Source organism: Macaca mulatta, chromosome 15 (assembly GCF_049350105.2).
Source record: "Macaca mulatta isolate MMU2019108-1 chromosome 15, T2T-MMU8v2.0, whole genome shotgun sequence".
NCBI lineage: Eukaryota > Metazoa > Chordata > Mammalia > Primates > Cercopithecidae > Macaca > Macaca mulatta.
The window spans coordinates 61,099,936-61,122,138 of record NC_133420.1 but is presented as its reverse complement, the minus strand read 5'-3'; the positions used below and the strand labels follow the sequence as shown (position 1 = coordinate 61,122,138).

Sequence of the window (22,203 nt, the reverse complement as noted above, 5' to 3'; positions counted from 1 at the left end):
ACTATGTCCTCCATGAGGGCAGGTGAATGAATGAATTTAGTGTGCGCCTACTTTAGCACAAGCAGGGTGGCTCATCCAGGAGAGATGTCCATGGAAGCCTGGGCATTAGCTCTCCCAAGGGGGACAGGTAGGTGTGGGTAGGTGGGATCTGAGCCATTTTCATAGGGGCTGCTCCTGGGGCTGTGCTGGGAGGGAACCCCAGGACCCCCAACTCTGTTTCTGTTCCTGCAGGTTTGCTGTCACCGTTCTTCAAGTTTCACAGTGTCCCCACGGGCAGGTGAGTCTCCGTTGGCCTTTTTTGGGGTTTTCAGTCCTATCACCATGGTCAACTTGCTGTGTGATCTTGAACAAGCCTCTGTCACTTCTGGGGCTCCACTTCCTCATTTGCATAAAAAGGTAGTTGTTGTTGTTCATGATGCTTCCATTTGTAGAGCACCCCATGTTCATCAAGGTGTGCATTCACAGAGAGGTGTGTTCTCCTTTACTCCTCACAGCAGCCCTGCAAGGGTGGGAAGTTCATCAAACCTAGTTCACAGGTGAGGAACTAGTATATTAAGTGAGGCTCAAGTACATTAAGTCACTCATAGGAAGCAGTGGAATTGGGTATTGAGGCCAGGTCTGGCTGACTCCAAAGTCCATTTCTTTTCACTCTCTACAGCTCCAGTCTCTTTTTCTATAAAGTGGAAGACTTGGACCAGATGAGCCCCTTCCAACTTTGCCATGCATTGTCCTCAGAGTTGGTGGGAACTGGTTCATCTCCTTAGCCCTGGACCCCGGAAAAGGAGCGAGTTGAAAGAGGGATGTCACAGTGCACCTAGAAAGGCTACCAGGCAGGTTGTGGGGAGCCCAAGAAAGCCACCTGGGCCGGGAGTGCATATATGCAGACCTTTATGTTTGGTATGACCTCAATTTTTAGTACATATAGATATATAAATGCAAGACATAGAAGTGTTGACAGTAGTCATATCTAGCCATAAGCATAAGTTGGAGAGGAGGATCAAGGGAAGACATGAGCCCTGCATCTCAGCATATCTCCATCCTGCACTTTAACATCACAACGTCAAACCCCAGTTTCCCATGGGAGGAAATATGACTCTGGAAATGTAAAAAACATGAAACCAACCAGTAAAGTGTAAGAGATAAGTCACAACATTACTTGTTTTGAGACAGTGGAAAACCATCTTTTTCATCAAAATAAAACTAAAAACACAGAAATCCAATAAGTACCATCTTGAGAGAACTGTTACTCTTTCCCTCAGCTTGTGTTGCTCTCAGCCTTATGGCAATTATGGGTTATTTCTTCTTCTCTACCTCCATCGTTCCATTTCTTCCTCTCTTTGTTTCTCCTTCTCCCTCTCAGTCCCTCTCCCTCTCCCTCTCCGCCTCCTCCTCCCATCTACCTACCCACCTCTGGTTCTCTCACTCATATATTTTCCAAAAGGAGTACTCATTAATAGCTTCCTAATAAGGAAAAAATACCTTGAAAACTAGTTTTGTTTTGAGACAGGGTCTTGCTCTGTCACCCAGACTGGAAAGCTAGCTTTATAAAATAAAATGGGGGTGCCGAGACTTGAATCCAGGGTTGCTGTGCTCCAAGTTCACTGCCCATTCTGATAACGGGGGTTTTGGGGGTCAGGGATTGGCCACTGACTCACAAGCCTGAGAGAGGGGGCCTTGCTGGAGCAAGCTGGGGCAGGCAGAGTCCTGCAGCTTCAGCAGGTGGCTTGGCCCCATCTGCCTGGAGCCACATTGTGGTCTGCTTCTGTTGCAGTTTGTGGGGAAGTATGAGACTCTCATGTTTTACTGGCCCTCGCTGCTGTGCCTCGCCTTCCTGCTGGGCCGCTTCCTGCATATGTTTGTCAAGGCTCTGAGGGTGCACCTCGGCTGGGAGTTCCAGGTGGTGAGTACTAAGTATGAGCACTGCATGTACTGATGTGTTTAATCCCTACAACAGCCAGAGAGGCAGGTACTGTTACTACACCTCACATTCTGAATTCAGAAACTTGGATGCAGACAGGTGAGTTGAGTTGCCTGAGGTCACCCAGCTGTGAACCCTGAAAATCTGAGACAGGTCTAAGTTAATTTAGAAAGTTTATTTTGTCAAAGTTGAAGACACATGCCCATGACAGAGCCTCATGAGGTCCTGACAACATGTGCCCAGTGTGGTCAGAGCACAGTTTGGTTTTATATATTTTAGGGAGACATGAGACATCAATCAACATATGTAAGATGAACGTTGGTTCAGTCTGGAAAGGTGGGACAACTGGAAGAGGCTTCCGGGTCATAGGAAGATGAGAGTTTTTGAGTTTCTGATTAGCCTTTCCAAAGGAGTTGATCAGATATGCATTTGTCTCAGTGAGCAGAGGGGTGGCTTTGAATAGAGTGGAAGGCAGATTTGCCCTAAGCAGTTCCCAGTTTGACTTTTCCCTTTAGCTTAGTAATTTTGGGGACCCAAGATATTTTCCTTTCACATGGCTAACCTGTAGCAGAGCCAGAAGTGGAATCTAGACAGTTCAGTTGTGGAGCCTCTTCCTTAACCACTGTCAAACATAGCTTCTTTGACACGGGGCAAATTCAACAGTGGGGTGTAGGGGAGAGGAAAAGACCTATCTTGACCACAGCATGGCTAAATCCAAAAGAGCAACTCCTACCCCAAATCCTGCCCTCTGTGGCCATTGCCCCCCCTTAACAAGATCAAAACCCTAACAAGAATTTGTGAGCCAAAATGTAAGCCTGTCTGCTGTCTTACAGGAAGAAAAGTCTGTCCTGGAAACGCACCAGGCAGAGCACGTCAAGCAGCTCCTGAGGACACCCCGCCCTCAGTAAGCCACAGTTCTGTTCATTCGCCTGCAAGTTTGCACCCACTCTGATGAGCCCTGATGATGCAGCAGATCCTGGGATGACCAGAAAGGCACTATAGTGGTCAAGACTCTCATTTGCTAAAAACAGAAACCCAATTCAAACCCAATTAAAGCAAGAAAGGAAATTAATGGGCTCCCATCACTAAAATGTCTAGAGGTAGTCAGTTTCAGGCAAGCTGGATCCAGAGGCTTAATTGATATCGTCAGAACTAGGTCTCTCTCCCTCAATCTCCCCTCAGCTCTGCTTTTATGTGTGGGCCTCACAGTTAGGTGGGATTCCTCCACATGGTGGCGCCCAGACTCTCTAAATTTATACCCTCCTGGTTTAAGCCCAGAAGAAAGATGAATGCTCCTTTCCAGTTATTCAAACAAAAGTCCCACAAATGTGTTTCACTGGATCAAATTGGATCACATGCCACTCCAGAACCACTTACTGTGGCAGAGATTGGAGTACACTGATTGGCTAAGCCTGAGTCACATGTCCCTCCCCTTCCCCCAGAGCCAGGAAGTGGGATCAGCATCACTTACCCGCTAAGACCCAGGGTCAGAGAGTGGTGGCTCCCCAAATTAAAAGTGAGGTGTTAGGCCAGGCATGGCGACTGATGCCTGTAATCCCAGTACTTTGGGAGGCTGAGGCAGGAGAATCACTTGAGCTCACGAGTTCGAGACCAGCCTGGGCAACATGGTGAGACCCCGTCTCTACAAAAAATAAACAATTTAGTCGGGTGTGGTGGTACACATCTGTGGTCCTAGCTACCTGAGAGGCTGAGGTGGGAGGATCACTTGAGTTGAGAGGTCAAGGCTGCAGTAAGCAGTGACCATGCTACTGCACTCCAGCTTGGGCAACAGAGTGAAACCATGTATCAAAACAAAAACAAAAGAAACAAACAAAACAAAACTGAGGTGCTGTTACCAGTAGACGAGGATATAGATGTTGCCAGGCAAAAGTACCAGATCTCAGAATCGTATAAGCCACCACCACATCTGCTCCTTTCACTATGCATGTGGGCATATGCCCCAGTGAAAGGACGTGTCTGGTCCATGGTCACACAGTAGCAAAGCTAGTAATTTGGTTAGAATTCAGTTTGGCTACATGTAGTAGAAAACCCAAAATAATAGTGGCACAACCAAGATAAAGATATATTATTTTCTCTTATAAAATAACTCTGAAGGTGAGCAGTCCATCCTGACCCTGGATCAGTTCACCAATCACCTGTCTTTCTGTTCTAGCATCATGTATGTGCTTTCCATCCTCAATGCTGTCTCATGGTCCAATGTGGCTGCTGGAGCTCCAGCTTGGACCAGCCACCACATCTGCATTTCAGACAGCAGGCAAGGCAAGGCAAGGCAAAGAAGCTTTCCCAGCTGTGTTAGTTCCATCTGAGCAGCCTCTCCAAAGTTCCACACCACACTTGTGGTCACGTGTCATTGGCCTGGATTTAGTCTGGTCACTCTTAGCTGACAGGTTGGGAACTTTAACCTTTTAGTTTGGTGATTTTCTGCCCAAAATAAAATCCAGTTTTTGTCCTTAAGAATAAGGGGAGAATGAAAACCATGGAAGCTAACAGTGGTCTCTTTCTATAATATAATCTAAGATAAAAAGAAGGTGGGGTTATTTTCAGATGAATCAGGCATTTGTTTTCCTACCAGCCTCTCATCTCTTGATATTTATTTCTCATCCACAGAGAGAAAAAAAAGTCTTGGTTCCAAACCAGGATATATGAATGGGATCCCTGCTTTCAATTTCCAAGCAGAATGATTGGAACCATTGTGTTGGCATTCATCTGCCTGTATCTTGTAAGGAGCTCTAAGAAAACCTTTTTATATTTTATAAATGGGGCAGGGTTGGGGCTAGGGTTATGGAGTATTTGAGGTAAGCAGTATGTTCCTAAAGAGCTGGGTCAAAATTGAATCTTGGTAAATCAAAGAAGTACAGTGCTTCAAACTCACCATTTTGATTCCAAGGACACTTTTACCCACATGGTGAATATGACTAGTAAAAATAATCCACAAAAAAAGACTCATAATGGTTAAAATGCCACATGGTGAAATTTATTATCAGCTAAAACCTGATAGAAGAAGAAGATATTTAAGAATATTTTGATATGCAAAATTTGAGCCAGGAAAGTTTACTTGGTAGAAATAGTGATCCCTAAAGAAAACTTAACAATAGTAGAATCTGTGATCAATAAATTCTTCTGTGAGCAAAAATCAAATCATTTAAATGTAAAATAATTGATTCTGATCAAAATAATTTCAATTCTTTTTCAATAATTGAATTTAAAATTATTGAACTTATTAATAATTGAATTCATTTTATTTAAAAAATAAAAGCAGATAACTAGAATTGGTTTACTATACTATATTTTTAAGCAGATTAAGCATTCTTTTTTAAGTTTGCTTTCTCAACAAGACATTTTAGTGTTGGCATAATTCTGACTTCAATGTTTTATTAAGCATAGAATCAAAACATTTTATGTGGTCAAAGTTATCTAAGATAAACTGGCTAAGTCAAAAGTAGGGTCAAAATGGATGCATAAAAATGGCAAGGCTAAATTGTCTCCTGTTCATTTTAAATGTAGTAGGAGAATACCTATTGAAGTAAATCCTGTGATTAAGTTTTTAGGTGAGTGTATTAGGTAGGTTATGCTGAAGTACCAGATAACCTCCTAAATTCCTGTGACTTAACAGTATATATTTTTTACCTCCACAACAGTGGTGAGTTGTGTGTTCAGGTAGGGGAAGCTGTAGTCCTCTGTGCGGTCATTCAGGAACCCAGAATTCTTCCATCATGTGCCTTCACCATCCTAGAGGACCTCATCACAATCTGCACATAGTCAACAGAAGGGGGCAAAGCAAGGAGAGGTGCTTGTGGAGGGTTTCAATGGACTAGGTGTGGAAGTATCATATATTCCTTCCACTCCTCTTCCATTGGCAAGAACCTAGTCATGTAGCCATACCCAATATAAGGGAGGCTGGGAAATGTAGTCTAGCTCTGTGCCCAAAGAAGGGAGAATGGATTTTAAGGGACAACTACAGTTGTGTGTGACAATGAATAACAAATTTGGAATTGCATTGTTTTTTAAGTATTTATGGAATATCTACTGTATGCCAAGCACTGGACTAAGAGTTGGAAGAGGACAGAGAGCTGATTCAGCTCAGTCCTGGGCTGGGAGAAGCTCATGGTCTATGAGAAGGAGATAAGACATGGTATGAGGGACCTGCCATCTTAAGAGAGAGAAAGGATAAAGTGAAATGCTCTGGAAGTTTAGCAAACCATTCAAGATCGAGCAGTTGCATGAACATGATAGTGTATGAACTCAACTTTCAGAGATAAACACGATTGGGTTTGTGGAGTGAACTGGCAGCAGGAACTACAAAAACAATGGCATGACAACAGGATGATAAGATGTTGGGCAACCATGACATTTGTACAAGAAACATTTGTACATTTCTCCAGTGTAGCTCCTGCAAAGATAAGTGAAGGGGATCAGTGTGAGATAGGGCTGCAATTGTCCCCCAGATCACACCTTACTCAAAGTTAGTCATTCTTTTTTCACTGGTTCCATGAATGTTTGTAGAGTTTCTTGAGCCCTTGTGGGCCCTTTGTCTTGTTTGCTGGAGGGTAAAGAACAGACCATGAAGTGATTCCTGTCTCCCAAGAACTCAAAATGCCATTCATCTTAGAACAGCCAGTGTCTAGAATCATTTTCAGTAGAGTTTTGAATGGCTGGAAGACACTGGCCTTGACCCCAAGGGGAAAACCATATGTTATTCCCATGCTGAGTTGGACTCATGTGAGACCTGAAAACCTTTGCTCTGTGTCCCCAGTTCATTGTCATCGAGTTCTGCGTGTTTGTGTATGTGAGAGATGAGTTGGATGTGTTTGAAAACAAGCTGGAGAGCTACATCACCTTCACGAACCATTCAGGGGTCCTGACCCCAGTCATCCTGCAGGTGAAAGAGCTGATCAGCGTCACCAAAGGTAAAACCATAAGCCACCTGTTCTCACACCTGTGTGGGAAACTGAGCGAGGGGCTTGTAACTGATGGCAGGTGGACACATGTAGTATTTGTGGCTGCTAGCATTGATATACCTGGCTGAGATGACCACACTTGGAGAAAAATGTGTTAGAGCTGATTTACCTCCCTGGATTGACTAGAAAGACAAAGGGGTCAAGACACAGTCCTTTCTTTAATGAAGCTGGAGCTGAAATGAACATGCCCTGAAAAATTTCTCATCTTAAATTGCCCATTTTGTCTCAATGCCAATGGCAAGTACTAAAATGTTTCTGTATTTTCCATTTGGAAAAAAATAGAACACCAAACAATGACTTTTCTTTGTGAAATGTGTATTTATATCTTTCAAATTTTACTTGGAAGTCACTTTAAAAATAGATCTCTAACTTAATCTCGTCTAACTGAAATTTTGTATCCTTTGATCCACATCTCCCCAGTCCCACCCCTCTACACACACCCCTGCTTGCCCCTGATAACCACCATTCTACTCTGCTTTCATGAGTTCACCTCTTTTACATTTCACACATAAGTGAGATCATGCAGTGTTTGTCTTTCTGTGCCTGACTTATTTCACTTAATGTGATGTTTTCCAGGTTCATCCATGTTGTCACAAATGGCAGGATTTCCTTGTTTTTAAAGGCTCAGTGGTATTCCATTGTATATAATGTATAATACATTTTCTCTATTCATTCATCTGTTGTTGGTCACTTAGGTTGATTCCATCTGTTGGCTATTGTGAACAGTGCTGCAATGAAAATGGTAGTGCAGATATCTCTTCAATATACTGATTTCATTTCCTTTGGATATATACCCAGTAGTGAGATTGATGGATCATATGGTAATTGTATTTTTAATTTTTTGAGGAACCTCCATACTATTTTACAAAAGGTTGTACTAATTTACATTCACACTAACAGTATCCTAGAGTTCCTTTTTCTCCACATCCTTGCCAACACTTATCTCTTGTCTTTTTGATAGTATCCATTCTCACAAGTATAAGATGGTACCTCATCGCGGTTTTGATTTGTATTTCCCTGATAATTAGTGATGATGAACATTTTTTCATATACCTGTTGGCCATTGGTATGTCTTCTTTTGAGAAGTGTCTGTTCAGGTCCTTTGCCCTAGGCAATAAGAAAGGCATTTTGTCTTAAAATGGAAACTTTCTTTGAAAATGACATATTCCAGTGATATGTCTATTGCCTGTGGAGGGATGAGAATTGTTCATTATTCCTAGATGAGAAAGGACCCTAGACAAGATGCCTGGATACATTCACTCGGTGTCATAAGACAAGTCAGGACCCCTCTCTTGGCCCCAGTTTCCTCATCTGTGAAATCACATATTTGTGTCATGGAAAGTTACCTTTTACTTGAGCACTGAACAGATACTGCCCCTTCCACAGTACCATAGTTTCCTATTGCCCTTCAACAATTTTATTCATCTTCAGTGGAGATTTATGTTCAACATAATGATTCCCTGAGTATAACACTGAGAGAGTATATTCTAATCTTTAATTTCAGTGATACCCATTCTAAATCTTACTTTTAGAAATACACATTTTCGTCTCTGTTTTCAGAAAAAAATTTAAAGGAAACCTCACTTTCTTGGTCTCTGTGCTTTATGGTGAATATATCACCATGTTCACTCATGTTTTGATGTATTTATCACACATATAGACATTTTGACAATCAAAACATTAAATTTTTCTTTATCCTGGTCTCTTCCAGCTTTAAAATAGCTACCCACTTGCCAAGAGAAACTTTCAAGCTGACCATACTTCACCTTTGTCTGGGAAGATAAAGGCATTAAATTAAATGCATAAGGTGTTCGTGCTGTTAGCTGGAGCAACTCTACACTCACCCTTCTTGTAGCCAGACTCGTCTCATCCTTCCCCTCCAAACACGTTTTCCTCTGCATCCTCTGGGGTGGGATTTATGGCAGTTTTGGGATTGGTTAAGATTTGGAATATAGCAATTGCCTAGTCCTAGTGATCCTGGGACAAGGACAAGAACACATTTGGAACTTGAAAGGAAAGGAAATCTGCTTTCATTTTCTTTCTTTTTAAGAAACTTTTTTTTTTTCCCCCAGAGAGGGTATCACTGTGTCATTCAGGCTTAGACTCATGATTATGGCTCACTGCAGCCTCAACCTCCCAGACTCGGGCAATCCTCCCACTCTGCTTGCCAAGTGGCTGGGACCACAAGCACATGCCACCACACCCAGTTAATTTGCTGATTTTTTTTTTATAGAGACAGGGTCTTGCTATGTTGCCCAGGCTGGTCTCAAACTCCTGCAATCCAGCAGTCCTCCCACTTTGGCCTCCCAGAGTGCTAGAATTACAGATGTGAGCTACTGCACCTGGCCTTGAAACACCTTTATGGAGACATAATCCACATTCCATACATTCATCCACTTAAGTGTACCATTCAATGGTTTTTAGTATTTTCTCAAGATTGTGCAACCATTTAGAACATTTTTCGTCACCTCCCCAAAGCATCATGACCCATTTCCCTCTAACCTTTCCTGTCCTAAACAACTACGAATCTATTTTATATCCTTATGGATTTGCCTATTCCAGATCTATCGTAGAAATGGAATAATATGATAATGTCATCTCTTTTTCAAATTTATTTATTTTTTAAACTGACATAAAATTGTATGTATTTATTCTGTACAACATAATGTTTTGAAGTATATATCATTTTGAAATGGTTAAATCTAGCTCATTGACAAATACATTAACTCAAATAGTTACCATTTTTGTGATGGAATACTTAACATTAATTCATCATTTTTGTAGAATATATCATTATGAACTACAGTCACCATGTTGTACAATAGATCTCTTGAACTTATTCCTCCTATTTACAATACATCACCCTTTGTGACAGGCTTCTTTCACATAGCACAGTGTTTACAAGGTTCATCCATATCATAGCATGTGTCTAAATTTTTAAATTATTTTTCATTCCTTTTTATTGTCAGTTACTCTTCCATTTTATGAATATACCACATTTTATTTATGCATTCATCAGTTGAGAAAAATTTGGGTTGCTGTAACTTTTTGGCTATTACAAATAATACTGCTAGGAACATTCATGTACAAGCATTATATATATATTTTTTACATATTTTGGGTATATGTCTAGGAGTGGAATAGCCTGTTAAACATATGACAACTCTATGTTTAACCTTTTGGAGAACTGTTAGACTGTTTTCAAAAGTAGCTGCATGGCTGTTTAGTCTCACTAGCATTGTGGAAATTCCAATTTCTCCACATCCTTGTCAACACTTATTATTATCCATCTTTTTGTTTATAGCCATCTAGTGGAGATGCAGTGGAATCTCACTATTGTTTTTATTTTCATTTCTTTAGCGGCTAATAGTGTCTGGTATCTTTACATGTACTTTTACATGTACTGCCCATTTGTGTATGTTCTTTTGAGAAATGTCTGTTCAGATTCTTTGATCATGTAAACATTGGATTATTTGTCTGTTTATTTATTGAGCTGTAAGTGTGCTTATATAGTTTGTATACAAATCCCTTATGAGATACGTGATTTGAAAATGTTTTCTCCCATTTTGTAGGTTACTTTTTCACTTTTTTTGATGATATCTTTTGAAACACAAATGTTTCCAATTTTGATGAAGCCAAACATATCTGTTTTTTCTTATATCACTTGTGCTTTCGGTGTCATATCTAAGAAACCATTGCCTAGCCCAAGGTCACGGGGATTTTTCTCATATTTTCTTCTAAGACTTTTTTAGTTTTAGCTCTTACATGTAGGCCTTTGATCCATTTTGAGCTCATTTTTATGTATGGTGTGAGGTAAGAGTCTAATTTCATTGTTTTGCATGTGAATATCAAGTTGTTCCAGCACCATTTGTCAAAAAACTCATTTTTTGCCCCATTGAATTGTCTTGTCATCTGTGTTGATAATAAATTGACCATAAGTATGAGGGTTTATTTTGGATTCTCAATTCTATTCCATTGATCTATTTGTCTGTCCTTATGTCAGTATCATTGTGCCTTCATTACTATAACTTTGTAGTAAGTTTGAAATTAGAAACAGAAAGTCCTATAATTTTCTTTTTCTTTTTCAGAATTTTATTGCCTGTTCTTGGTTCCTTCAATTTTATATGAATATTAGGATTAGCTTGTCAATTAATGCTAAGATGGCATTTGAATTATGATAAGGATTGAGTTGAATCTATAGATCCATTTGGGTAGTATTGCTATGTTAACAATGAATATCCTATATGTGAATGTGGGAAGTCTTCCCAGTATTTTATGTCTTCTTTAAATTTTTTCAAAATCTTTTGTGGTTTTCAGTGTACAAGTTGTACATTCTTTTGCTAAATTTAATATTATTTTATTATTTTTGATACTATTGTAAATGCAATCATTTTCTTATTTCATTTTCAGATTGTTTGTTGCTTGTGTATAGAAATACAATTGACTTTTATGTATTTCTCTTGTGCCCTGTAAACCTTACTGTACTCATTTATTAGTTCTAATGCTTTTTTTATGTATTTCCTAGTTTTTCTATATATGAGATCATGCATTTGTGAATAGAGTTTTATTTTTTCCTTTCCAATCTGGATGCATTTTATTTTCTTTTTCTTGCCTAATTGCACTGGCTTGAACCTCTAGTACAATTTTGGCTAGAATTGGTGAGAGTAGATATTTTTGTTGTTGTTGTTCTTGAGGTTAGGGGGAAAGCATTCAGTCTTTTACCACTAAGTGTGATGTTAGCTGTGGGTTTTTAGCAGTGCTCTTTATCGGCTAAGGAAGTTATTTTGTATTCCTAATAAGTTGAGTAGTGTTTTTTTTGTTTTGCTTTGTTTTTAATTGACACATAAAAATTGTACATATTTATTAGCCACAATGTGATGTTTAGATACCTATATACATTGACTGATGATTAAATCAGTAAACCCATCCCCTCAAACATTTATCATTTATTTATGGTGAGAACATTCAAAATCCTGTCTTCTACGTATTTTGAAATATACAACACATTATTGTTAACTGTAGTTTCTGTACTGTGCAACAGAACACCAGATGTTGAATGTTTTTAATTGTAAAGAGATGTTGGATTTTGTCAAATACTTTTTTTGCACCTATTGATAATCAACTTCTACAGAAGTTTTTAAACCAACAAATCATCCTACTTCCCTGTTTCTACATCCCTCTTTTATGAACTTACACAGTCTCTCTAAAAGCAAATTAGATTGTCAATATCAAAACTTGCTGAAGGGTGGGTGAGTGAATAGCCAAGACATCTTGATCCCAGCTATCTTTGTACCTGGTTGAGGTATAACCAACACCCCTCCCAAAAAAGTGGCAATCAATTAGAGGTCAAATATGTTTTTCATGGACAGAGGCTATGTATGATATATGGGAAATACTCCACAGCTTCTCTTCCTTTATTCACTGTAGAGTGAAAATACTAGTACAAAATGAGAGGAGTATGTAGGAAGTATACTAAGGGTGTGTGCAACTAAAATAAAACAGAAAATGAGTAAAAGTTTACTTACACAAGAAATGTGTTAAAGTCTACTTGATTTGCTTAGAATTTTCTGGTGCAGGATTCTGCATTTTTATTTCATGTTTATTTTTCAAGGATTCTCATATCACTTTTCATATTTCAGGAGTCTGGGTGGCGACCATTTTGCCTGCCTCTCTCACGTGTGTGAGCTATCTGTTCCACATTTTGGTCTGTTACAGGTAAAAGCACTCTCAGAGTCATTTGTGTGTCTTTCACCGGAAATATGTATGACAAGCTTTCCTCAGAATCTCCAATAGTGCCTTCAGTGGGCCTAGGAAGTGAATGCAAGATCCAGGGCTAACCACATTTTTTGGTAGGAAGAAGAAAAGCATTATTGATTTGAACTTCTACATTGAGCTAACATTATGCTTAGAGTCTTTACTTGAATTTCACAACAACTCTGAGGGATAGTCCTTTCATCCCTATTTTTACAGTTGAGAAAGCTGGAAATCAACAAAATTAAATAACTTGCCCAAGCAATTAGCAGACGATCAAGTCTTTCTGACCCCAGAGACCTTGTTATTTCTTTTACACTCAGACACCTCTACTGGGTATCAGACCTGCCTTGCTCTACAGGGCTAGTAACACTGGGTCCCCAGCAGGTGAATCTGGCTCAAGGGAACATCAATGAATATTGAATCAAGGGGACAAGGGGCATCAATCTCAAGAAGAGCAGTATAGGAAGAGGGAATAGCTTTAAACATGTTGTGAGCATTTGCAAGCAGATATCAGTTGGGTTTTAGGTACCTGCTGGTCATCTCTCTCTCTCTCTCTCTCTCTCTCTCTCTCTCTCTCTCTCTCACGCACACCACACACGCACGCACACACACACACAGTCTTACAGGAAGCCCAGGCCAATTTCCAGCTCTGAAGAGCACCCTGCCTTTACATCCTCCTCATCTGCCTGCCCAAAGGGTGAGTCTCTTGCAGAGGACACCCACAAGAAGACTCTCCTGGCAGGAAGGGTCCCAGCTCTCCACCAGCCGTGCCTTGCTCCCTGTCTCTACTTTCTACTCAATGGACCCCACAGATGGTCTGGATACTGCTATTCCCTCTGCCCTGCCTGATGTGGGCGCATGTCTGCTCCTTCCCTCATTAGTCTGCATGTGGCTGGGAGATATTCACTGAGACATTTGAGCACAACCAGGGACAAGCATGATGCAAAGGGAGCTGCAGGGACATGGATGTACAGCCGAGGGCACAGGGAAAGGAGGCCTGCATTCCCGTCCAGGCTGCCCCTGCCCCCACCTGTCACCCAAGAGTGATGATCCCTGTCCTGCTTCCTTATCTGAACCATGGGGCAGAGGACACCAAGGATGAGAATCACACTACAAACTGCAGAGCAGTAGCATTGTGCCAGCATTTTAGTTTTTATTATTCCAGCCTACATACAGGTGCTTTAAAAAAATTACAAAAAATGTTTAGTGTAAAGTAAGTCTTCCTCCTACTCAAACCCCGAATTGTTTGCCCCAAGCTAACCACTGTTAACTGTTTTCTGTGCACACTTTCAGAAATTTTCCATGCACAATGCAAATATGAGTGTGTGCTCTGTGTGTGTTGTATGTATTGGTGGTACCACACTCAACTCCATGCTGCCAAACAGAAACAAAATGAAATTCACATGTTCAATTTTGAAAGTTCTAGTAGCCTCTGTTTAAAAAGTAAAAATAGACAGGTTACATTCATCTTAATAATGTTTTATTTAACCCAATATATCTCAAATATTATCATTTCAACATGTAATATATACAAAAATTATTATTGAGATTTTGCATTCTGTATTTGTTCCAAGTCTTTCCAATTTAGTGGTCATGAAAAGTACAAAACAGGCTGAAAACTGCTGGAGATAGAATGTGAAGTAAAAAAGCCGGGACACAAATATGAGTGTAGACTATGAACATAATGCTATCAACCTCACCTTTATGCACGGGGCCAAGGACTGGACTAGAACACTGAAAGATGAAGCTGTGACTTGTGGGGGGTTGTTTCCCCTTTGTCATTTTCCTTTACATTGTTATAAGGTTAGGCAATCAATGAAATTGGTTTTCTGTTTTCAACTTTATTTATTTGACAGAGTCTTGGTCTGTCGCCCAGGCTGGAGTGCAGTGGCGCGATCTTGGCTCACTGCAACCTCTGCCCCCCAGGTTTAAGTAATTCTCCTGCCTCAGCCTCCTGAGTAGCTGGGACTACAGGCACATGCCACCACACCTGGTTATGTTTTCAACTGTTTTTAAATCTTACTACATAGGTAATATATATTCATCATAGAAAAATAAGAAAATATAGAAAGAAAAATAGGCCAGGTGCGGTGGCTCACACCTGTAATCCTACCACATTGAGAGGCCTAGGCAGGGGGATGGCTTGAGTCCAGGAGTTTGAGACCAGCCTGGGCAGTATAGTGAGACCCTGTGTCTACAAAAAGTTAAAATAAAAAAAATTAGCTGGGCATGGTGGCGTGTTCCTATAGTCCCAACTACTTGGGAGGCTGAGGTGGGAGGATTGCTTGAGCCCAGGAGGCAGAGGTTGCAGTGAGCCAAAATGGTGCCACTGTACTCCAGCCTAGGTGACAGAGTGAAACCCTGTCAAAAAAAAAAAAAAAAAGAAGAAGAAGAAGAAGAGAAGAAAGAAAGAAAGAAAAAAGAAACAAGCCACACATAATCTCATCTATCAGATTCAGTCACCATTATGACTCAATAAATATACATTATTTTTATAAAATATAATCTAGACTAAAGATCAAGACTTTTAAGGCAACTTGGGGCTACCCGGTGAGCTGCAGTCAGTACAGGGAGGCTAGGGTGCCTACTATCAGCCCTGTAGGCCTTCCTGTGCTATCTATGGGACTCTAATTATGCACAAAGAACCATCAGTTATGGGCACTACTTAATGTCCTACATCTTTTCCAGAAAGCACATAAAGAGGCTATGGGCAGGAGATAAACATTTTCTTCCTTTGAAGTTCCATAACCCGGCCTCCTCAGCGAGCGTGGTGAGTCTGCCAAGGTCTCTCTCTGATCTGAGACTAAGCCGTATGCCAAAACCTGAGGGTGAGCGTGACACCCACCTCACTGGGTTGGTGGGTGAACTTCCAATGAGAAAGGGATGCTGGGCACATGTGGCAGAGGTAATGAAGTTTTCTTCCTGCTCTGAGACCTCTTTTTTCCTTTGAAACCTCAGGTGGCCATTGCAAGGTACTCTGGTTGGCAAATAGCCTATGTTCTATGGGGTAAGTGCCGATATGTGACCCATCCAATTCAACACACATGCCTTCATCACCTAGGGAGTCCTGGCCGTGAGTGGGGAGGAGAGAGGTGGTCAGAAGCAGCGCTAGCCTCTGCCCTTGAGGGACCTTCAGGACAGAAGGAGAAACATAGTCTCGAGGTCCTCCTCACCACTCGTCCTGAACCCAGGGAGCACATATGCTAAGGGTGGTGGTGACCCAGAGGAGAAAATGACTATCCAGCCCCAGGGCAGGGCTCAGATGCCTTCTAGGGGAGTTGACACTTGAACTGCACCTAGCAGGTAGAGTAGGAAGTGAACAGGAAGGAAGGTGAGGCCTTGCCAGGCAGAAGAAACAGATAAACAAGCGTGCCAGGGTGTCTGGCAGGAGAAGGGTAGAGGGTGGCCTGCAAGGAGGGGTATAGGGGGTGGCTCACAAAGGACCTTGAGTTACCACCGGCTCCCTTCATTCCTAGGCTACCTCATCATTCACGTGGTGCAGAGCCTATGTGGCATGGCAATCATGTACGGCCTGGTGCTGCCCATCGTTCACAACCAGGGCCTGGAGATGCTGCAAGGGCTGGGCATCGGGATGTAAGTGCTGGGCGGGTATCCTGTCATTGCCGTGTTCTGAGAGCTGGTGTGCCCACCAGCTGCTATGTGGACCCATGGTCTTGGCTCTGACCCAGAGATGGCCCATCATAGCAACTTATGGGGAGAGGAAACAGCATTCACAAAAGACTGCCTCTCACACCATTCCGTAACACCATCACAACCGTGTGTGTGTGTTGGGGGAATACATGTACGTCCATTTTCCAGCTGGGAAAATTGAGGTTTAGGAAGGTAAAATGAGAGGCAAGACAGTATGATGGAAGGAGGCAGGAAATCCTGGCAAAGCTTTTGGATCTGCTGTGTGACCTGGGGTAAGTTACTCCACTTCTCTGCCTCTCAGCTTACACATCTGGAAGACAAAGTGAATGTTGGCTTCATTGAGCATTTAGTATGCATCTTTTCTCATAACAGCCTATGAATTTGGTGCTTGTGTTACCTTCCATTTTGCAGACCAGGGAACAGAGGCACAGAGAGACTGAGCATTTCCTCCAAGCAGGGGGAGGACTCAGGATTGGGAGCTGGGCAATCTGAAACCAAAGCCTCCTTTTAGCCACTACCTTTCATTGCCACTCAGGGGATGTCAACACAGCATGCAGTGCTCTCTGGGGCCCCTCCCTGCTCTGAGCTTCTTGATTCCATACTTGCCACCTGTGAGTTGGAGGCAGAGCCTGTCCTGTCCACTCTCTTGTGGTATTCTCAGGAACTTCCAAGAACCCCATTCCATTTTTTAATTCCCAACCTGTTAAACTGCTCACCTAGCTGCCACCCCTGGTGAAAGGGACATCCGTGAAATCCTGGAGTAATGGTCTGTGGTCTGGAGCTAGAAGACCTGACCATGTGGTCTTGGGAAGGTCACCTCCCCTTTGTGAGCCTCGATTTTCTCTGCATAGTGAGCATGGGAATGCCTTGTAAGCGTAAAGCATGGAATTCACATTATCATTGTTCTGCCGGGTGGTCAACCTGTCTCGTCTCTCTCACTGGGCATCAGAGAAGGATCTAGCAGAAAGGAAAAGGCTGCCTCAGGATGGCCCCACCTTGTGTTTCAGCCTCACCATATCCATCGTCGTGGGTCTCATGATCCTGCAGATGTGGATTGCTGCCAGCTTCTTCCTACAGCCAAAACTGGGCACAGCTGACAAGCAGAAGCCCCTGGCTCTCAACAACAGGTGACGGTGAAGGAGGGAATGAGAGAATTGTAGGCCTTTGGCTTCAGCCATCTCTGGGTTCTTCCCTGTCCCCCATGCCAGGTTCCTGGGTGGGCCCCACATTCTCTGAGAGGGTGAGGTACAGTGGGTTAGTGGTGGGCTCTGGAGCTGGACTGGCGGGGTCCAGATCCTGGCTCTACCCCTTAGGAGCCATGTGACATGTGGGATCTTACTCAACATCTATGAACCTCAGTTTCCCCATTTACAAATAATTGTGCATACCTCAAAGAGGTGTTGTGAGGATGAAATGTGTCAAAATATGAACTTAGAACAATAGTGCTTGGCACATGGAAATCCTTTCTAATTCATTCATTCAAAGCCATCCATTCATTGGGGGGACAACATGGGCATGAGGGTAAAGAAATAATCCCAGCACAATCTGCCTGTGAGAAGCTCAGTCCACTGTAACAGACAACAGACACATAAACAAGGACAGAGGACGCCAGGGAGTGCAAAAGGAATACAAGAGAAACCTGGAGGAGGAGAGGCAGGGGTGGTTAACACCACTGCAGATGGGTCTCTGGAGCTGAGGTCAGCAGAACGGTAGGATTTCTACAGGCAGAGAAGAGGAGAGGGTGTGGCTGGCAGCCAACACCACAAGGACAAAGGCAGGAAGCCACAAAAGGGCAGGATGTGTTAGAAGATTGAGAATCACAAACGGTTGCCATGCAGTGGCCTTAGTGAGTGACAGGAAGGGGACACAAAGTGACAAGACCAGAAAACCCCTGGGGGGCAGTGAGGGGGCTAAAACTCAGCATGCAAAGTTTGGGCTTTATTCCAGAGACAACAGGAAACCACATGATCAAGTGGTCATTTGGGAAATTTCCTTTGGAAGACTTTGGAACAGCTGCAGCTGGGAATAAGTCCCTGGTGCAACAGACAGTGGGGAAGCCCCACCCTCTACCATAATCAATGACCCAGCTGCAGCCCCGTGAAATTTCTTACCATGCAGGAAGCCTCAAACCCCAAGGATCACATGAAACAATGACTGTCCCCACTGACATTCATCCTTCAATGTGCTCAGCGGCCCCCACACTGTACCTGAGCCATTCCTCACGCCAGTGCTGTGAGGTGAGGGAAGTCAGCTCCCCTTTGAGACACGAGGTCACAAAGCTTTGAGCCTGAACCTGTAGGATTTGATCCTGGGTCTGGGGGACTCCAGAGCCCACCTGCCCAGCCACCTTGCTCTACTGAAAGGGGATGCCTTGGGCTGGCTTCTGTTTGCAGGAAAGCGTTCCACAACTTCAACTACTTCCTTTTCTTCTACAACGTGCTACTGGGCCTGGGTGCCTGCCTTTCCAGGCTGCTCATCAGTTGCCTCCTTGGCACGTGGCTGATTGCCCGCATCGACAGGACTATCATGCAGAATGGCTATGAGGGAGCAGACATGGGTAAGTGACCAGCACCCACCTGGTCACATTCTCTGGAGAGGGCTGGTCTTGCACCTCTGTGGCAGCTGCCTGGGAAGACAAGTATCAGAGGTCCGGAGTTCATGCCTTTCATTTATGCTCAGAGTTTATCTTCCAGCGGAGGCTATACAGCTGAGTAGTAAAGACACATTCAGCACCCTGGTCAAAAGAGAATTCAAGGCTATTACATTCCTGCCCATTTGGCAGACCTTTGGGGTATAGAGGAGGAGGAGTCAAATGTAGTCAAATTCTGTCTGAACACTCAGAAGTTAATTTATGAATGCACAGCTCTGAAAATTTTTAGGAAGAACATGTCTCAGAATTATTAGTGTTGTTAGTTGGAAACAGTGCAGAAGATGTTCTGTTCAGTTGAAATGCTCCAAATTCAAAGCCATTTCTGATGAAGCAAAAGTAGTTTTTATTTTATTTTGAGCCTAGTCATTCATTCACTCATCTATTCAATAAATGTACTGATGCTTGCTTGGGATTAGCCACAGCAGCTCCTAACCCTTTGAGCTTTGAGTTCCCCATAAAATGGGCAGATTGGAATATGATCTCTAAGAGTCTTGCAGATCTTTATACCTCATTTTCTAGATTCTCAGAAAAGACTCAGGCACCAATGGAGAGCAAACTGGCTCATAGTTATATCATGAAAAGCACAAATGGGGCCACGTCAGGAGGTACTGCCTGGACTGACCTGCCTCTGGATTTCAGGGTTCAGTGCGTGGATCGGGATGCTCTATGTGGACCATTATCACACCAACCCTGTGCTCGTCAGCTTTTGCCACATCCTGATCGCAAATCACAAGGAGAAGAAACTGCAGCAGACCACCAAATACTGGTGCCTAAATCAATCGGCAGGTAACAGCTCCTGTTTGAGCCTATGCTGGATTCAGACAGCAGGAAGTAAATACCCCAAGGCTCCCCGGGATCCCTGAGGTGCCCCAGGTTCCATTTTTCCTGCTCCTTTTCTCTATACTCCATGCCCTGGGTGCCCTTGAACTAGGAAGCCCAGGAGGCTTAGCTCCCAGTCAACCTGACGATGGGACCCACTCAGGCCTTGTGTCCTTGTCCTGTTAGGTGGCCTCCTGCCTTGTTCCTGGAAATGAACTCTAGTTCTGCTAGTGGAGTCCTCCATATCCCATTTGTTTGTGTCTCCAACCCATATCCCAGGCTACATGGCAGATGCCTTCTAAGATGAGGCTACATTTTGATGATTCTGCCCTGTTGCTTACCACAAGATCTCTGAGGCTCTCTGCCTCGCTAGGGCTCAGACTGTGTTAATTGCTATTCCCAACACTGCAGATACTCAATTCTAAAGGACAACTTACATCCCTTCAACCTCCCTCATGTCCCCAGGAGTCCCAGTCCAGCTCCTTCTGCCACATCTTACACATTCCAGGCAGCCCTTGCAAACACTTTGGAGAGGGAGTTCCCCTCCCTGAGACCCCTCACTCCTTCAGTCTGTCTGCTGTGATTCTATCCTAGGTCCCCGTGTCTCAGCTAGGTCCAGAACAAGGTGGTTCCTGTTGCAGACCCTAATCAACAACCCAAGACTCATCATACACAGAAAATTAAAATCAGGGCACAGTTCCCAGGAATCCCAAATTCTGATGGCATGCTTGGAGAGCTGACGCTGGCCCCCATCATCTGCTCCAAAGCCAGGCTAGGACATCTGCCACCAAGAGAGGGCTCAATCTAACCAGAAGCTGTCCCCTGCAGTGAAATGGGATGGCACAGCACCATCCATGCAGATGGCAGACAATATTGGCCACTCATGGGATGGCCACCTGGGCTGAGGAATGAAGTCTCAGGACTATTTCACTCCCTTGGCAAAAAAGATTAAAAAACTAAAGAAAAACCTGTTGAACAAACTTTGCCCATTAATGACTTCCACTATCCGTTGTGGGTAGGCATCCTTGGAGAGTTACCTGTTAAAAAGCACTTAGTTTACCTACAAAGCAGAATTTTATGTCAATGGAGAAGGTGGTAAAATGTGTACATCAGGAGAGTTTAACCATCAGATCCCATTTTTCTCTGGAACAGAATGTGGATTTCAGTATCCTCATTGCTTCCTTCTTGCCAGGCTTTATGGTGGGTGCAAGAGAAGGAAATCCATGATCCTGGCCCCAATGTTGTTGGACAAGCAGGCACACACAGGCTTTCTCTCCCATTGCCACTGGAATGAGGAATGGATCAGAGCTAACTTGGGCCTTAGTCATAAAGCAGAGGCACAGATTCTCTGTAATAAGGGTGGGATTACTTGGAAAAGCCACCTGTCTGAAGATACAAAGACAGGGTAGGCAGGTATTCTAGGTGGGGGATCACAAGAGTAAAGTGTGAGCAAGCAAGCCCCAAGCATGTTTGAGGAGGGTGAGTCATGTGACATGTCGTGGTACAGAGCTCTAGGGGCTGGCCAGGACCATCCCAAGAAGGGCCAAACGTTGTGCCAGGACGCTAGGACATTTGTCCTGTGCAAAGCCCAGTACTTAACCACATTTCATGCTGAAGCACAAAAACCTGGCCCAGGACCTGTACAAAATCTGTCCATTCAAAATTCCTTATGAAGCTTCTGCAGTTATTATGAGGATCCCACCAACAGGGCAAAGGGGAATCCCCATTCCCCTCATGAGCAATTGTAATTCAGTTGTTATTGTTAAGCACCTAATGTAAACCTAGTCCTGTTGCTAGGTGTTTGCCAGCATTGTCTCTTTTTAGTTTAATCTCTAACCGAGCTTCATCATCCTGCTTTTTAGAAACTGAGAAAACCAAGACTCAAAGTGTTGGGATTCCCATGCCACCACTTTGTAGGTGTGTGATAGCAGCCCAATTACTTTGCCTTTATTCACTTTTCTTATCTATAAAAAGACAGTAATACCCCCTAACACCTAAAATTGTTTTGAGGAAAAAAATGAGTTAATAGAGGCAAACACTCTTAAGATAGTGTCTCACACATCCTAAACTCTCAATAGATATTAGCTATTGTTATTTGTCATATAACACTCTGTGATGATCTGATTAATATCTGCTCACCCTCTCACTAAAATATCAGCTCCATAAAGAAAGAGGCCTTCTCAGGTTTTGCTCACTATCACCAACCACATACCTATAACATAATCAGATCTTGGAATCAATAAAATAATGAGATCAAGATGAATAAATCTTTTGACTATGAATTCACTTACCAAAATCAATCCTGGCATCATGGTGTGAATGAATAGTGAGTGAATACCCACTGGAAACCTTGCAGTGAATTGAGGAGGCTAATATGTAAACAGCGCTCTGTGATCCAACCCACTGCATGTAATAACATCAGCTTGTATAAG

The 22,203-nt window shown here is 42.9% G+C and overlaps 1 protein-coding gene across 2 annotated transcripts in view; it reads left to right on the top strand.

The window, feature by feature from the left end:
• LOC716041 (stimulated by retinoic acid gene 6 protein-like) overlaps positions 1-20,751 on the top strand; it is a 56,556-nt gene extending 35,805 nt beyond the window's left edge. Inside the window, exons 6-18 of one of the 2 annotated variants that reach the window (XM_077965684.1) lie at positions 232-277; positions 1,772-1,900; positions 2,752-2,822; positions 4,547-4,658; positions 6,693-6,846; positions 12,537-12,612; positions 15,340-15,421; positions 15,610-15,658; positions 16,128-16,245; positions 17,310-17,429; positions 18,696-18,859; positions 19,592-19,738; positions 20,366-20,751. In XM_077965684.1, the coding sequence (XP_077821810.1) occupies positions 232-277; positions 1,772-1,900; positions 2,752-2,822; positions 4,547-4,658; positions 6,693-6,846; positions 12,537-12,612; positions 15,340-15,421; positions 15,610-15,658; positions 16,128-16,245; positions 17,310-17,429; positions 18,696-18,859; positions 19,592-19,738; positions 20,366-20,511 (1,414 nt within the window). In that variant the 3' untranslated portion in view covers positions 20,512-20,751. The remainder of the gene's footprint in view (positions 1-231; positions 278-1,771; positions 1,901-2,751; positions 2,823-4,546; positions 4,659-6,692; positions 6,847-12,536; positions 12,613-15,339; positions 15,422-15,609; positions 15,659-16,127; positions 16,246-17,309; positions 17,430-18,695; positions 18,860-19,591; positions 19,739-20,365) is intronic. The other variant, XM_077965685.1, reaches the window with a different exon arrangement.
• Positions 20,752-22,203: the final 1,452 nt, after the last annotated feature.